The sequence below is a fragment of the Oncorhynchus mykiss genome, chromosome 2, assembly GCF_057628025.1.
Source record: "Oncorhynchus mykiss isolate SJ-2025 chromosome 2, ASM5762802v1, whole genome shotgun sequence".
In the NCBI taxonomy this organism is placed as follows: Eukaryota; Metazoa; Chordata; class Actinopteri; order Salmoniformes; family Salmonidae; genus Oncorhynchus; species Oncorhynchus mykiss.
Genome location: NC_143023.1, coordinates 85,627,860 through 85,644,851, shown reverse-complemented (window position 1 = coordinate 85,644,851; position 16,992 = coordinate 85,627,860). Strand labels below are relative to the sequence as shown.

At 43.0% G+C, this 16,992-nt stretch overlaps 2 protein-coding genes across 2 annotated transcripts in view; one reads left to right on the top strand and one right to left on the bottom strand.

The window, feature by feature from the left end:
• The window catches only part of bcl2l13 (BCL2 like 13), a 37,302-nt gene extending 29,781 nt beyond the window's left edge, over window positions 1-7,521 (top strand). Inside the window, exon 7 of the mRNA XM_021574785.3 lies at window positions 3,616-7,521. Coding sequence (XP_021430460.3) covers window positions 3,616-4,563 — 948 coding nt within the window. The 3' untranslated portion in view covers window positions 4,564-7,521. The remainder of the gene's footprint in view (window positions 1-3,615) is intronic.
• bida (BH3 interacting domain death agonist) lies at window positions 6,513-16,934 on the bottom strand. Its single transcript, XM_021574806.3, has 4 exons — window positions 16,634-16,934; window positions 16,061-16,326; window positions 13,483-13,616; window positions 6,513-8,189 (listed from the first exon to the last, which is right to left on the bottom strand). The coding sequence occupies exons 2-4, from the start codon at window positions 16,314-16,316 to the stop codon at window positions 7,986-7,988; spliced, it is 594 nt and encodes a 197-aa protein (XP_021430481.2). The 5' UTR covers window positions 16,317-16,326; window positions 16,634-16,934; the 3' UTR covers window positions 6,513-7,985.
• Window positions 16,935-16,992: the final 58 nt, after the last annotated feature.

Below are 16,992 nucleotides of genomic sequence, written 5' to 3'. Positions count from 1 at the left end.
GTAGGATAGTCTCACTTAGATTCGCTTTTCTCGATATCTTGACTTAAGACGGCTAATCAGCTGTACCAGTGATGGTCTGAAGTGAGCTTCTCGCCTCTTCCTCGTGTTGGTATTTCAGGATTCGGACCATGATGGACATGAGCTGCAGCTCTTCGTCTCTCTGGTCTAAAAGAAGGTGAGTTTATTTCTTCACCTCGTGTTGAGGTTCAGAGTTTCAACCATTTAAAACATATCGCTCTCGCCTCACATTTCCTGGTCTAAAGGTTGATTCCTCTTCCAAGCCTTTATACACTCTTGGTCAAAAGGGGCGTTCTGTCATGCTGACAAGCTCTCTGACCTCACTCGGGGCGTGCCCTACTTAATGTGCAAAGGATATCAAAAACTATCTCATTAGAAAACTAAAATCACACGTCTTCATCACTTTTTTCATTTTGTATTCACAACATATTGGATGAAAACTTGACAGATAAAGGGGGTATCCTTTCCCATCCCACAGTATTTGGTCCACAGTTTAATAACATCACAAAATGAAAAACAATATGACATTTGTTTTCTACATCTCCCCACTGACCATTTCCCACATCGTTACGTTAGAAATATTGTTCTATTATTCACTTTTTGGGCGGACAAAAGTGTCTGTGAACAATGTCATTCTTTTGCTTCAGGCCTGGGCAATTCCAGTCCTCGGGGGCCTGATTGGTGTCGCACTTTCCCCCCCATCACTAGCAAACTCACCTGATTTAAACTAATAGCATTTTTAACTGAAGATCATGATTTAGTTTAGGTTTGTTAGCTGGAGCAAAAGTGTGACACCAATCAGGCCCCCGAGGGCTGGAGGTTCCCAGGCCTGCGTTTGGTTGATACTAAAGAGCAAGAGGGAGTGTCTCTGTCTCTACACGACCGGGTCCAGCAGCCCCCCCACCCGTCTGATCTGATGCATTCTGATCCTCACAGGACAGCCATGACACCTTTTTAATATCCAGATTCACTCAACAGCCATGTGAGTGTCAGATTACATAATGTCAGGCTTTTGACCCTGTTAGTTCTCATCCATACCACTAGGTGGCATGAACCATAGAGTTGTTGTGCATACAAACACATACTTGTCACATCAATGATGTGTATAAACCTTGGATGACTGACAGGGGGTGCTGTATTGAAGTGACCGCACAGCCATTTTGGTACTCCTGCATTGTAAAATATATTTCGGAAGCTATAGAAATTTAACATCAACATGAGTTTTTAGAAAGTATATTCTATTACAGTCACCTTAATGCATACTTATAAATTATATGTGAACTGAACATAAAAATATATACAGTAGTTGTCAAAGTTTGGGGACACCTACTCATTCCAGGATTTGTCTTTATTTTTACTATATTCTATTGTAGAATAACAGTGAAGACATTAAAACTATGAAATAACATATATGCAATAATGTAGTAACCAAAAAAGTGTTAAACAAATCAAAATATTTTATATTTGAGATTCTTCAAAGTAGCCATCCTTTGCCTTGATGACAGCTTTGCACACTTGGCATTATCTCAACCAGCTTCACCTGGAATGCTTTTCCAACAGTCTTGAAGGAGTTCCCACATATGCTGAGCACTTGTTGGCTGCTTTTCCTTCACTCTGCTGTCCAACTCATCCCAAACCATCTCAATTGGGTTGAGGTCAGGTCATCTGATGCAGCACTCCATCACTCTCCTTCTTGGTCAAATAGCCCTTACACAGCCTGGAGGTGTGTTGCGTTATTGTCCTGTTGAAAACAAATGATAGTCCCACTAAGCGCAAACCAGATGTGATGGTGTATCGCTGCAAAATGCTGTGGTAGCCATGCTGGTTGTGTGCCTTGAATTCAAAAATAAATCACTGACAGTGTCACCAGAAAAGCACCCTCGTACCATCACAGCTCCTCCTCCATGCTTCATGGTGGGAACCACACATGCTGAGATCATCTGTTCACCTACTCTGCGTCTCACTATCAAATTTGGACTCATCAGACCAAAGGACAGATTTCCACCGGTCTAATGTCCATTTGTTCGTGTTGTTGGCCCAAGCAAGTCTCTTCTGCTTATTGGTGTCCTTTAGTAGTGGTTTCTTTGCTGCAATTCAATCATGAAGGCCTGATTCACACAGTCTCCTCTGAACAGTTGATGTTGACGTGTCTGTTAAATACCTTATCCTCTGCAGCAGAGTTAACTCTGGGTCTTCCTTTCCTGTGGCGGTCTTCATGAGAGCCAGTTTCATAGTGCTTGATGGGTTTTTGCGACTGCACTTGAAGAAACATTCAAGTTTCTTGACATGTTCCGGATTGACTGACCTCCGTGTCTTAAAGTAATGATGGACTGTCATTTCTCCTTGCTTATTTGAGCTGTTCTTGCCATAATATGGACAGCCTTATTTGGTAAAAGACCATCTTCTGTATACCCCTCACCCTACCTTGTCACAACACATCTGATTTAGCTCAAACTCGTTGAGGAAAGAAATTCCACAAACAATCGTTTAACAAGGCACTACTGTTAATTGAAATGCATTCCAGGTGACTACCTCATGAAGTTGGTTGAGAGAATGCAAAGCGTGTGCAAAGCTGTCATCAAGGCAAAGGGTGGCTACTTTGAAGAATCTCAAATATAAAATATATTTTGATTTGTTTAACACTTTTGCTTGCTACATGATTCCATATGTGTTACTTAATAGTTTTGATGTCTTCACTTTTATTCTACAATGTAGAAAATAGGAAAAATAAAGAAAAACCCTTGCATGAGTAGGTGTGTCCAAACTTTTGACTGGTTATTTATTTAAAGGGAGTACTAATTGAACCATACATAACATCAGCGGTCCAAGGGTTTATTTTTTTAAATATATATCTACACACAAGCTTGGTTTGATTGTCTTCAAGCTTGTTTCCATTGCCCTATAGTCAGTCACCCAAGAACAGCTACGGACCTGCACCTCTGAGACCTTTTTAGAAGTATGTTTCACCACTGTCAGAATTATTTATGCCACAGTGAATAATAGATGCAGCTGCTCTTGAGGTTTTACACTAGTCGATCACTCCCATGGGCTATGGCCCTTTGTCAGTGGTGTATGTTTGATGTATGTAACTTGTCATGGGTGTGTATTTTATTTATGGGAGTTGTATTCATCAAGGGGAGGGTAACACTCTACCTCTTCACAAAGCAGTTGACAAGAAACCACAGAAATATACAAGAAGTGTTGTGATATCCTCTGTGTCTTCCTGAGAATGATCAGCAGGAAGTCAACACAGCAGGTCTTTGGTAATTACGATAATGCAGTTTGGCTACTTCTGTAGTTTCAAGAGAACTGTACAGTAGCCTCCGATGAGCTGATGTTGGGGTTTCAGGTGGTGACTGATGTTTCTCAGATGTGCGTCACACATTTTTGTAATGTTGCTTGGAAATTTACAACAAATTGTAGAATTTTGATTGACACTTTATTTTTTAAATAGTGGGCTATGTAGTGCCACTGGCATAAGTTTTTTTACTAATTGAAATGTAATATGCTTATTATAACCCATTAGCCATTTTCACTTTTAATAAAGCACTAACTTGTAATTGTTTGGTTCCACACTGACCTCTCTCCTCTCTTTAGGGTACAGTGTTTAGCCTGGAGGAAGAGGAGGAGCAGGGCGTGACCATAGCCGAGGACAGCAACGACATCTACATCCTGTCTGGAGAACAGCTTCCTGGCCAGCTCAGTCCCCCCGCGTCGCTGCTGGGCACCGGAGACAGCAGTGGGCCGGGCAGCTGGCAGACAGAGAGCTTACCCGTGTCTCTGGCAGGCAACGATTCCTGGGCACAGGTGAGCATGATGGACCACCCCGAAGATGTTAAGAGTCTGGACAGCAACGAGGGCACCCTGGCTGAGGAGCGCAGTGAGAACAACTCCTCCAACTCTGACATTGTGCACGTGGAGCGAGAGGACGCAGAGGAGGGTGAGGCCGGGGCCGAGTTGCAGGAGAGCATGCTGAGTGTGCTGGGGACGGAGAGCGAGCTGGCTGAGCTGAGGGCGGAGTTTAGGGATGACACCCCGCTTCCTGTCCCAGCAGCCCCAGTGCCGGTGGTGGTATATCTGGAGGAGCCGGTCATCATAGAGACGCCTGCTCCCCTGTCGGCGGTTCTATCAGAGCTGCATTCGTCTGTCCCCATGTCAGAGCCCGAGCCCTCTGCTCCAGACCCTATGATTGAGCCTGAGCCTGCCCCTGTTGTGGAGGCAGCACCACCATCCCCCGCCAAGGCACCCTCTACTCCCCCATCAGCAAAGCCAGTTCTAGAACCAGAGCCTGTTCCAGAGCCAGTCGCAGCACCGCCAGAGCCAGAGGAGTCCCAGCCTGAACCTCAGTCAGAGACTGTGCTGGAGACGGCTGCAGCGCCCCTCCTGGAGGCACTCCCAGCTCCTGTGGCCCCAGCCGAGGAGCCCCCGGTGCAGACGGAACCAGAACCCAAGTCAGAGATCCCAGTGCTGCTGTATGGTGGAGCTGCTCTGGTGGCTCTAGCTGCTGTGGTGACCTGGGGAGTCATGACCCACCGGAAGAAGTAGCCTAGCAGTGCTCCTGAACCGGGTTGCAGACCTCACCACCTCCCTGGTCCCTACTGCTAGCAGTGCTCCTGAACTGGGTTGCAGACCTCACCTCCTCCCTGGTCCCTGATGCTAATCTGGGCTGCTGGGCCTGCCACTACCAGGTGGACACACCATGTGAACAATTACTTATTTTCCTTCTCTCCATTTTTGTTTTCCCCCATTCTCCTCTCTGTTCATCTGGCAATTTGATATGTTTTTCTTCAGTTGCTGCCTCCAACCCATCATGTCTCAAACTGGAAAGGACATTTGTATAATTTTCTAGCGGTTTCTATGTTTTCCGGGTGCTTGGTTCTGTTCGATGCCATGCGGATGCACGTCACAGACACACCCTGTTTGTATGTTACTCTCTCGGCTGGAGCTCGGGGTACCTCTTTGTCCTCAGAGCCTAGTGGGTGTAGCGCAGAAGTCAGAATTCCCTGTTCTACTGCAGGGAAAAGGGAAGCTATTCCAATATTTTCATATACAAAAATGTAAGTTCTGATTACATTATGTCCTCTGAAAAGCAAACCTGTCTTCAAGGATTAGATGAGCATGTTTGTTTTTTATGGCAATTAACTAATCATGATTAGACTTGATTTGTTTTTAGAATTCACTGTACTGGAGACACTACTGTGTATCTATAACATTTGTCTGCAGAATTGAGCCCCATAAAGAGACTATTTTTCATAAAGCACTTGATAGGGATTAATAATATCGCACTTAAATGGAAAGTAGATACACATGACCAAAAGTATGTGGACACATGCTTGTCGAACATCTCATTCCAAAATCAAGGGCATTAATATGGAGTTGGTCCCCTCTTTGCTGCTATAACAGCCTCTACTCTTCTGGGAAGGCTTTCCACTAGAAGTTGGAATATTGCTGCAAGGATATGCGTCCATTCAGTCACAAGAGCATTTGTGAGGTCAGACACTGATGTTGGGCGATTAGACCTGGCTCGCAGTCAGCGTTCCAATACATCCCAAAGGTGTTCGATGGGATTGAGTTCAGGGCTCTGTGCAAGCCAGTCAAGTTTTTCCACACCGATCTCGACAAACCATTTCTGTTTGGACCTTGCTTTGTGCACGGGGGCATTGTCATGCTGAGACAGGAAAGGGCCTTCCCCAAACTGTTGCCACAAAGTTAGAAACACAGAATTGTCTAGAATGTCATTGTATGCTTTATCATTAAGATTTCCCTTCACTGGAACTAAGGGGCCTAGCCCGAACCATGAAATACAGCCCCAGATCATTATTCCTCTTCCACCTAACTTTACAGTTGGCACTATGCATTGGGGCAGGTAGCGTTCTCCTGCCATCAACCAAACCCAGATTTGTCTGTCAGGACTGCCAGATGATGAACCGTGATTCATCGCTCGTGTCCAATGGCGTCGAGCTTTACACCACTCCAGCCAACGCTTAGCATTGCAACGGATGTGCCCGAATCCACTCATTTGAAGGGGTGTCCACATGGTGTGTTTATCTACTTCTTTCCAGTCACTTACATCACCTAAGTTATTTTGTTACGTTTTTGGAAATTGAGGGATTCCACTTTAAGATGTGAATAGGATGCCATAACTCAATTCATTTTTCACTAACTAATTTCAGTCATTTAGTAAACAGACTCCTGTGTCTCATAGTTACGATTTGTCAATCAAATTGATTTTGAATGTAAAAAAAGAGGATAAAGACTACCGCAGTTCACAGCCAGTGGCATACACTGTTGCGTTTGATTACTATCTCCTTGAAAATAGGCATTTAGATTATCTGGTATAGAACTGTCAATGGTCACTATCAACCTTGTGTGTGTTAACTATTGTGTTTGTGTGAGTGAAATTAAAGCCAGCTTAACCATGATGGCACCATGTTCCATGTACTGTCCCATGTTCTGTGACAGGGAATGGAGGATTCGGAATGACTGCACCAAGACAGAATTTCATATTTATTTGTTCAACACGGATACAAGATTTAAATATAAAACTTGAAATCAACTAGTCATCTTTCATCTGATGTTGTGAGACTAAAATCAAAAGTAGAAATTAGTTTAATCTTGAATCAATTTATGCTCTCATTCCCAACTCCCCCAGTCTAACTTCACAGGGACTGCCTTTCTTCAGCTACCCTGTCAGACCCCTATGTTTTGCTAGGTACCGTTTGTCCCCTCGGCTGGCCCAAACAGCACTGCCTTCCCATTCCGCTGTAACCCCATAGCGTGCCTACCTTGTACAGTACAGAGACTTACAAAGCTTAACAGCTGCGTGTGCTGGCTTCTTCCCACTACTACCTAACCTTTTCTTGAAGGGTTCAGCTCCCTCCATTTCTCAAGTCAGAGTGGAGGTCTGTCCACAACTTGAAGAGTAGGAATGACACATGCCAGCCCTGCCACAGACAATCAACATATGCAACATTCCCACTAAGGGAAACATATCTTCCTGTTAGTTGGGTACAATGTAAATCTAAAAATAAAATCTACACTGTAGGCCTCAGGTGTCAAGAGTACAAAAAAATAACATTTTTTTTACTGGGCACTCAGGTCTGGAGCATGAAATGCAAACACTTGATCCAAGTTAAAAAGTAGTAGTGGTTCCAGCTTTGTGTTCACTGGTCAGTGGATTCCCACAGCTAACTTGGTCAATGTCAAAACTAAAGATGCACACAACTGACTTCTGTTTAGCCAAGTGTAAATACAACCATGTGTGGTTTGGGGTAGTTGTGTGGGAGAGATAAATGGTTTTGTTCCTCGTTCCATTGAATGCAAATGTACGTCAGTTAGAAAATAGGTATGCAAATTGTCTGAAATGTACCTGGAAACTGAGTATTTGGAAAGTACAGTATGGATGTCAAATCCCCATATGTGCAGTTCGAGACCAGAATACATCATGTAAACTGCATTGTGGTTTTGGACACATGAACAAGTTAATAAAATGGTTCTCCCTTACATTTTATTACTCTTAAGTTTATTTTTAAATGGATCTCTATGCATACAACAAACAAAGGCATTTAACAAACACTAACATGGACTTTGAAACAAAAGGGGATTCATCCCCTTTGAGGAAGCCATGTATTGTTACAAAACTGTTGGGGGAGAAAAAAAACTTGTTACAGAAATAATTTTCAAGCACAATGTGGAAGTGAAAACAGCAGACGATGCATGACACTTCTACATCCCTTTCAGTATCAGAACTGGTAAAATAAAGCACTGAAGTTTCCAAATCCAGCGGCAAACACTATCTTTTCACAAAAATGATTGAAAGTTCTACATTTACGGAGCAGCTTGTTAAGAAAATGAATGTGCCCCTGAACTAAACTAAATGGCCCACTCACTACTGATTGGTAATCAAGCATCAGGCTCAGTGTACGTCCTGAGTGGGGAGTCCGTAGAGTTTGGGGTCTGTTTTGAAGTCACCTGGCCACGGTCGGGTTTATGAACTGAACTGCTGTGCTGAACAGATTACGGAGCAGTAGGGGGGCGTGCTCACACACCCCCTTCACCAAGGTCAGAGTGAGGGCCATGATCACCTTCTCCTGGGGTAGATAGTCCAGCACGGGGCCCAGGCCCTGCTTCTTCACCCACTCCACTTCCAGGGCTAGGTGGTGCTTCCATAGCTGGGGAAACACAGACAGACTCGTGACATACTTATGGATTGAATTTATACCCGTTACTAGATTTATATTTTATAACCCCTGTGGTTTCAATTCACAGCAGCAACACCATGATTTGGACATACATTCCTAAACACAAACATTATATATCTACACTGAACAAAAATCTAAATGCAACATGCAAAAATGTATGGTTTTACTCAGTTACAGTTCATAAGGAAATCAGTCAATTGAAATCAATTGGATTTCACATGACCAGGCAGGGGAGCCGGGAACAGTCACCCACTGGGAAGCCAGGCCCAGCCAATGTGTTATTCCCTCACAAAAAGGGCTTTACTACAGACAGAAATACTCCAGTTTCATCAGTTGCCCAGGTGGCTGGTCTCAGACAATCCCAAGAAGAAGCCGGATGTTGAGATCCTGGGCTGGCATGGTTACACGTGGTCTGAGATGGTTGGATGTACTGCCAAATTCTCTAAAAATGACATTGGAGGTAGCTTATTGTAGATAAATTAACATTAAGTTCTCTGGCAACAGCTCTAGTGGACGTTCCTGCAGTCAGCATGCCAATTGCACGCTCTCTTATAATACGAGACATCTGTGGCATTGTGTTGTGTGACAAACTGCACATTTTAGAGGCCTTTTATTGTTCCCAGCAGAAGGGGTGGTGTACCTGTGTAATGATGCGGTTTACAGTGGCTTGCAAAAGTATTCATCCCCTTGGCATTTTTCCTATTTTGTTGCTTTACAACCTGGATTTTTTTTTGGGGGGGGGGGCTCAACAAAGTACAAAGTACCCCCCCCCAAAAGTCAGTACTTTGTTGAGCCAATTTTTGCAGCAATTACAGCTGCAAGTATCTTGAGGTATGTCAATAGAAGCTTGGCACATCTAGCCACTGGGATTTTTGTCCATTCTTCAAAGCGAACTGCTCCGGCACCTTCAAGTTGGATTGGTTCCGCTGGTGTACAGCAATCTTTAAGTCATACCACAGATTCTCAATTGGATTGACAACAGGCCCTCCGATTTGACACACTGAACTCTATCAGAGAAGTAGTTGGTAAACCAGGCGAGGCAATCATTTGAGAAACCAAGGCTGTCGAGTCTGCCAATAAGAATGTTGTGGCCAGGTCGATGAATACGACTGCACAGTAATGTCTCTTATCGATGGCGGTTATGATGTCGTTTAGAACCTTGAGCGTGGCTGAGGTGCACCCATGACCAGCTCTGAAACCAGATTACATAGCGGAGAAGGTATGGTGAGATTCGAAATGGTCAGTAATCTGTTAACTTGGCTTTCGAAGACCTTAGAAAGACAGGGTAGGATAGATATAGGTATGTAGCAGTTTGGGTCTAGAGTGTCACCCCCTTTGAAAAGGGGGATGACCACGGCAGCTTTCCAATCTTTGGGAATCTCAGAAGATACGAAAGATAGGTTGAACAGGCTAGTAATAGGGGTTGCAACAATTTCGGCAGATAATTTTAGAAAGAGAGGGTCCAGATTGTCTAGCCCGGCTGATTTGTAGTGGTCCAGATTTTGCAGCTGAACTTTTGCAGGAGAAATGGTGGGGGCTTTGGCGGGTTGCTGTGGAGGGTGCCGGGCAGTTGACCAGGGTAGGGGTAGCCATGTGGAAAGCATGGCCAGCCGTAGAGAAATGCTTATTGAAATTCTCAATTATAGTGGATTTATCGGTGGTGACAATGTTTCCTAGCCTCAGAGCAGTGGGCAGCTGGGAGGAGGTGCTCTTATTCTCCATGGACTTTAGTGTCCCAGAACTTTTTTGAGTTAGTACTACAGGATGCAAATTTGTTTGAAAAAGCTTGCCTTAGCTTTTCTAACTGCCGGTGTATATTTGTTCCTAACTTCCCTGAAAAGTTGCATATCACGGGGGCTATTCGATGCTAATGCAGAACGCCACAGGATGTTTTTTGTGCTGGTCAAGGGCAGACAGGTCTGGCGTGAACCAAGGACTATATCTATTCCTAGTTCTACATTTTTTGAGAGGGGCATGCTTATTTAAGATGGTGAGGAAGGCACTTTTAAAGAATAGCCAGGCATCATCTACTAACGGGATGAGATCAATGTCATTCCAGGATACCCCGGCCAGGTTGATTAGAAAGGCCTGCTCGCAGAAGTGTTTCAGGGAGTGTTTGACAGTGATGAGGGGTGGTCGTTTGGTCGCAGACCCATTACGGATGCAGGCAATGAGGCAGTGATCGCTGAGATCTTGATTGAAAACAGCAGAGGTGTATTTGGAGGGCGAATTAGTTAAGATTACATCTATGAGGGTGCCCGTGTTTACTGATTTGGGGTTGTACCTCGTAGGTTAATTGATCATTTGTATGAGATTGAGGGCATCAAGCTTAGTTTGTAGGATGGCCGGGGTGTTAAGCATGTCCCAGTTTAGGTCACCTAGTAGCACGAGCTCAGAAGATAGATGGGGGGGGCAATCAGTTCACATATAGTATCGAGGGCACAGCTGGGGGCCGAGGGAGGTCTATAGCAAGCGGCAACAGTGAGAGACGTGTTTCTGGAAAGGTGAATTTTTAGAAGTAGAAGCTCAAATTGTTTGGGTACAGACTTAGAAAGTAATACAGAACATCTTTGCAGTTCTATCTTGGCGGAAAACGTTATAGTTAGCAATGGAGTTCAGGGTTTTTGGTGGTTTTCCTTGGCAGAGTGTGCTAAAGCAGAGAGTAAAACAAACTTAGGGAGTAGGCTTCTAATGTTAACATGCATGAAACCAAGGCTTTTACGTTTACAGAAGTCAACAAATGAGGGCACCTGGGGGGTGGGAGTGGAGCTAGGCACTGCAGGACCTGGATTAACCTCCACATCACCAGAGGAACAGAGGAGAAGTAGGATATGGGTACGGCTAAAGTCTATACGAACTGGCCGTCTAGCACGTTCAGAACAGAGAGTTTGGGGTTCTGGGCAGGATAGCATAGATTCAAGGCATAGTGTACAGACAAAGGTATGGTAGGATGTGAGTACATTGGAGGTAAACCTAGGCATTGAGTAATGAAGAGAGATAGTCTCTAGAGATGTTTAATGTCATTGCATATGTAGGAGGTGGAACAACATGGTTGGTTAAGGCATATTGAGCAGGGCTAGAGGCTCTACAGTGAAATAAGACAGCAATCGCTAACCAGGACAGTAATGGACAAGGCATATTGATTAGAGAGAAGCATGCGTAGGCAAGTGAACATATGGGTCCAGTGAGTGGTTGGGCTGGCTGGGGACACGGCAATTGACAGTTAGCAGGCTAACAGTTAGTAGGCCGGAGCTAAACAAGCTAGCAGCTAGTAGACCAGGACAAGCTAGCAGTTAGCAGGCCGGGTTAGCAAGCAAGCAGTTAGCATGGGCTAGCAGTTAATAGACCAGGGCAAGCTAGTAGTTAGCAGACCGGGTTAGCAAGCAAGCATTTAGCAAGGGCTAGCCGTTAGCAGACCGGGCAGGCAAGCTAGCAGTTAGCAGACCAGGGCCCGGCAGTTAGCAGGCCGGGTTAGCAAGCAAGCATTTAGCAAGGGCTAGCAGTTAGCAGACCGGGCAGGCAAGCTAGCAGTTAGCAGACCAGGGCCTGGCAGTTTAGCAGTTAGCAGACCGGGTTAGCTAGAAAGTTAGCCTTTGAGGGGGGGTGGTGTAAGTCTGTTTTTGCCTCTTCGTGGGGTGACGTCGATAGACCAGTCGATTGAATGGTGCTCCGTGGGATGTTCAAAGTTTCAGATATTTTTTTATAACCCAACCCTGATCTGTACTTCTCCACAACTTTGTCCCTGACCTGTTTGGAGAGCTCCTTGGTCTTCATGGTGCCCCTTGCTTAGTGGTGTTGCAGACTCTGGGGCCTTTCAGAACAGGTGTATATATACACACTTAGATCATGTGACACTTAAATAAAGTCCACCTGTGTGCAATCAAACTAATTATGTGACTTCTGAAGGTAATTGGTTGCTGCTGACATGTATACTGTTGAGTCATCAGCCTACATAGACACACAGGCTTTATTCAAGGTCGGTGGAAGGTCAATGGTAAAAACAGAAAACAATAATGGCCCTAGCCGGCTCGGCTGCCCTGCGGTACACCACACTCAACTGAATTTGCATGAGAGAAGCTTCCATTAACGAACACCCTCTGTTTTCTATTAGATAGGTAACTAGATCCATTATAAGGCAGAGGACGCAAATCCATAACACCTAAGTTTTTTCAGCAATATGTTAGGATCAATTACATCAAAAGCTGCACTGAAGTATAAAAAAAATATGTCATTTGTGTCAGTGCCGAGCATGTTGAGCCCTTCCCATTAAGCATGCTGAAAGTCTTAACTTGTTTTCTGTAAAATAACTTTGATCAAACAATTTTTTTCCAAAAGTTTGCTAAACACTTAACAGGCTGATTGGTCGGCTGTTTGAACCATTAAAGGGTGCTCTGCTATTCTTGGGCAGCGTAATGACCTTTGCCTCCCCCATGTCGGAGGGTACACACTGTTTTCTAGACTAAAATTGAAGATGTGGCAAACAGGAGTCAAAGTATTCCACAACCAACCTCAACAATTTACCATCCAGGTTTTCAGTACCGGGTGGTTTGTCCTTATTTATAGATGGCAATACATTTTTTTTGCTTCTTCCACACCCACTTTGTGGAAATCAAAACTACAGTGCTTGTCTTTCATTATTTGTTCCATCATACATGAATATGAAGGCATGTCATTTGTTGTTTGCATGTCATAACTAAATTTGCTAATCTTGTCAACAAAAAAGTTATTAAAGTAGTTGGCAATATCAAAGGGTTTTGTTATGAACAAGCCATCTGCCTCAATGAAGGATGGAACAGAGTTAGCTTTCTTGCCTAGGATTTAATTTAAAGTTCTCCACCGCTTTTTACTATCATTTTGTATATAATTTAACTGTTACATAGTATAGTATATTCTTTTTGTTTAGTGATTTCTAAATTTACTGTATGTTTGCCAGTCTGCTGTGTTGTCAGACTTATTTGCCTCATCCCTCAACCATATAATTTTTTAATTTGTCATCTATCCAGGGGGATTAGACAGCTTCTTGATATGCCACACCTGTTAGGTGGGTGGATTATCTTGGAAAATGAGAAATGCTCAAAAACAAAAATGTAATCAAATATGTGCACAAAATGTGAGAGAAATAAGCCTTTTGTGCATATGGAAAAAATCTAGGATCTTTTATTTCAGCTCATGAAACATGGAACCAACACTTTACATGTTGCCCTTATTATTTTGTTCAATAAAGTTCTGAGCAATCCAAGTAACAAGGATTCCAGAAACTTACCCCAATGGAATACTTCTGCAGTTTCTTGGTCAGATTCTCAGCAGCCTGGGCCATCACACTACGCTCAAGCTGATCAGCTATTTCAATCAGCCCTGCGGCGACACCTCTCAGGGCTTCTTCATTGGCAGGGTTATCTGGAGGGCAAAGAGCATGTTAGTCAAAATCATATTGAATATGAACAGCTAAAGTATCCACAATTTGATGTCAACACAGTATCATTTTCAATCACTTACACAACAGTTCAACCCAGATGTGCCAGATCCCTGTCACATAGTACAATAAAGCTAAGATGTACAGCAGTATATATACTGCCCCTTTTCTAATATCCTTTTCATATACAGACAAAAATCCCACTATTTTACCATGCCAGGTTTTTTCCATATCTGAAAGGGGTAGGGGGCAAAAACCATGGGGCAATTCCACAGTAACAGAATGCTGGAACTCAGATGTTTCACTTTAAAATGTATGCCAAACAAAAACTAATGATTGCAAAGTTAAACAAACCATACAAGTCATCCTTGTGCATAGAGTTGTATGGTTTGTTGAACTTTGTAATCATTGTTTTTTTTTGGCATAGTCTCAGGAATCATTATTTTACCATGAAATTGCCCCATGGTAAAATAAAACCCACAAAGATCTAGTCATGATCTGCATTTTCACAGGCCCTGTAACCAAATACAGGTATCAGGTCTGTGTGAATGGTTCTCTGCTTTTTTGTAGGTAAACTCATTAACATACCATTTTTTAAAGGTCCAGTGTAGTCAAAATTAGGTTTCCCCGTGTTTTGTATCATATTGTACAACAGCTGATTAAACTAAAGCTATAAAATTGTGAAAGAAATGTATCAGTGTTATTTCCTGGTAGTTGCTGGTTGAAAATACAATCTACACAGGATCTTCTAATCAGCAGGTTCACATGGGCGGAAGTTTTGGCTTTCCATGGTGACATCACCATGTGGTAAATTGGTTAATAGACCAATAACAAAAAGAGTTCCAAAGCTCTCTGCTAATGTATTATAGTAAGGTACTTAATTGTTACCCATAAATGTTTTGATATGTATATAAAAACAGCGGCATTGGGCCTTTAACACCTCCCTAATTTGTAATGCAAACAGACCCCATCGTTTAACAACACCCGCCAAACCTCCCAATTTGCCAGTTACGCACTTAATGTATAAAAGAGGTATACCAGCAAATACGTGATCAATAAGGGTCTGTTTGTAGGGGGTCATAAAAACATTGTCTTACATCGTCTGTCTGAAATTAGTGTAAGGCTAGGGATTAATTCTGCTACCATGTTTGCAAAGCACACAGACCAACAACTCATGACCTTCCAGTTACCCATATTCTGCTTGTTTAATCTGGATTTAAGCACAAAACAATATAGAATCAAACTTGTATGGGTCAATCAAGCCCATACTTATGTTAAGGTAACTCATTTACCAAGGTGCATTTGAAACCTGTCACCAGTAGTGTCATTCATTCAGAAAGACACTTTGTGACCTTGGGATTAAGGTTCAATCTGCACATAGCATAGTTCTGAGATATTGAGCATCAAAGATTTCACATCCCACATCTCAGAACTGTTTTGTAGAGAATTCCTCATTCATAACCCATTAAGGTCCTTACTTTAAAAAGGTACCTAAAGTGCAGAGTATCAAAACCCTGAGACATTTGTAAATCTGTTTTTTAGGGGATGCAATTGTAGATAGAACCTTATGGTTCTGAAATGTCAATCTGGGTTTGAGGTTCTGACACTTCTGAATTAGACATGTTGAGTTAAGAATACTATAGCTATTTGAATACATAAATGATAGTGTTATATCTTAGTAAAATAGAATAACACTATTAAATACATTAAGAAATGTATTATGATCATCCGCTGAATTACGGTCACTGAACAATGATGTGACAACATCATTTACTTTAAGATTACTGACTGTTTTTTGCTTGAGTGGCATTATTGCTGGCTTGACTAGCCTGCCCTAGACCATACATAGAGAGAGATGGCAAATACATGTGTATTTGTACAGGCTTGTGATTAAAGATAGAACCTAAAAGCACCAAGTTCAAATTGGTTTATACAGATAGAGCTTTCCGTTTTTTTTCACTTTACGATGTACTATGCAGAAATCACTCCGCCATTTCCTGGCGTAGAGAATCATTGTACCATCTAAACTGCTGTGAGATCTTACCCATAACCAAAAATAGTATTTACAGTTGTTACAAAAGTACAAAAACAAAAGTAAAATAAGCAAAAACGAAACTTGACAACGGGAATCATAGAAATAGCACACCTAAAACAGATTTACCGCTTCTAAGACTTGCTTTCAATGAGAATAACAGCTCTATAACAGACTGTTCTATGTGAATTTGGTCTAGCCGCCTGACAGTTACATATCGCAGCTTTAAAATTTACTTCACATACATATGAAGATCAAATATATGTGACTAACTATTTTTTGACAGAAATGTCAGAACCTTACAGTCTGCAGGTCTTGACTTGTCAAAACTAAGTGAATGTGACTGATGGAATTTCAATCATACTATAAAAGAAAAACGAAAACAAACCAACTCACCGGGCCATGCCTGCGCAGCCTGAGGCTCAAGCCCCTCCAGTAAGATACTACTGCTGCTGCAGAAGTGTCCATCTGTCTGAAGCTCGCCCTCCTCGTGGATGTTAAGACCCAGACCATTGCCGTTTATGTCCTGGGTTAGCTTCAGCTCCCGGGCCAATGAGTCCAGCTCTATGCGGAGCTCCGCACTGCTGCAGCTCTGCTGTTGAAGGAAAGTCAGAAAGACCAGGGGAGTGCACTGAACATCCCCACAGTCCATCGCTGTTCTTCTACAGGGAAAAGCATAACATTGTATATCCATTGCAATTTCATCAGATATAAACTAGCTCTAAAGTTAGAGTTTCAAACGAATGCATTTTCACCAAAGTATTTACTAGCTAGCTGAACGTTACCAAGAGGACACAGTCAGCAGCTAAGTAGTTAACCTGTAGAAGCGCGCTACATTCGATTCAATGGTGTGCGAACAAAACAAGTCTAGCTAGCTAACGTTAGCTAGCTATTTAACGTAACGTTTGCCCGTGTTGATGCTAGCAAATAGCAATACACTCAATACTAACATTTTCTCTGTTCACTCACCGTCTAAAAACAGTAAATATATTAGCTGGTAAAGTTCAGCTTGCTTATTACAACTTGAAATAGCTAACAACACACGCTGATTGACACCGCCGAGTCAGAGCTGTTCGCCTTGCTTGCCAGACAACACACACGCACCCCATCAGTTTGGGAAAATTGGGGGTTTGGGACATCCCCCCCCCGCCGCGGACTGGTTTTTACTACATATGTGGCTACATTGGGCTGATTCGATTACGCTGGGTCGTGGAGTACCGCCAATGGCCCGTGACATGAGATCAAAAACGGTGAGGGAGGCGCTCTTTCTGAAATATAACACTATCTGCGCCGCTTGGTCATTTGTCAAAGCATGGTGCATTATCCAG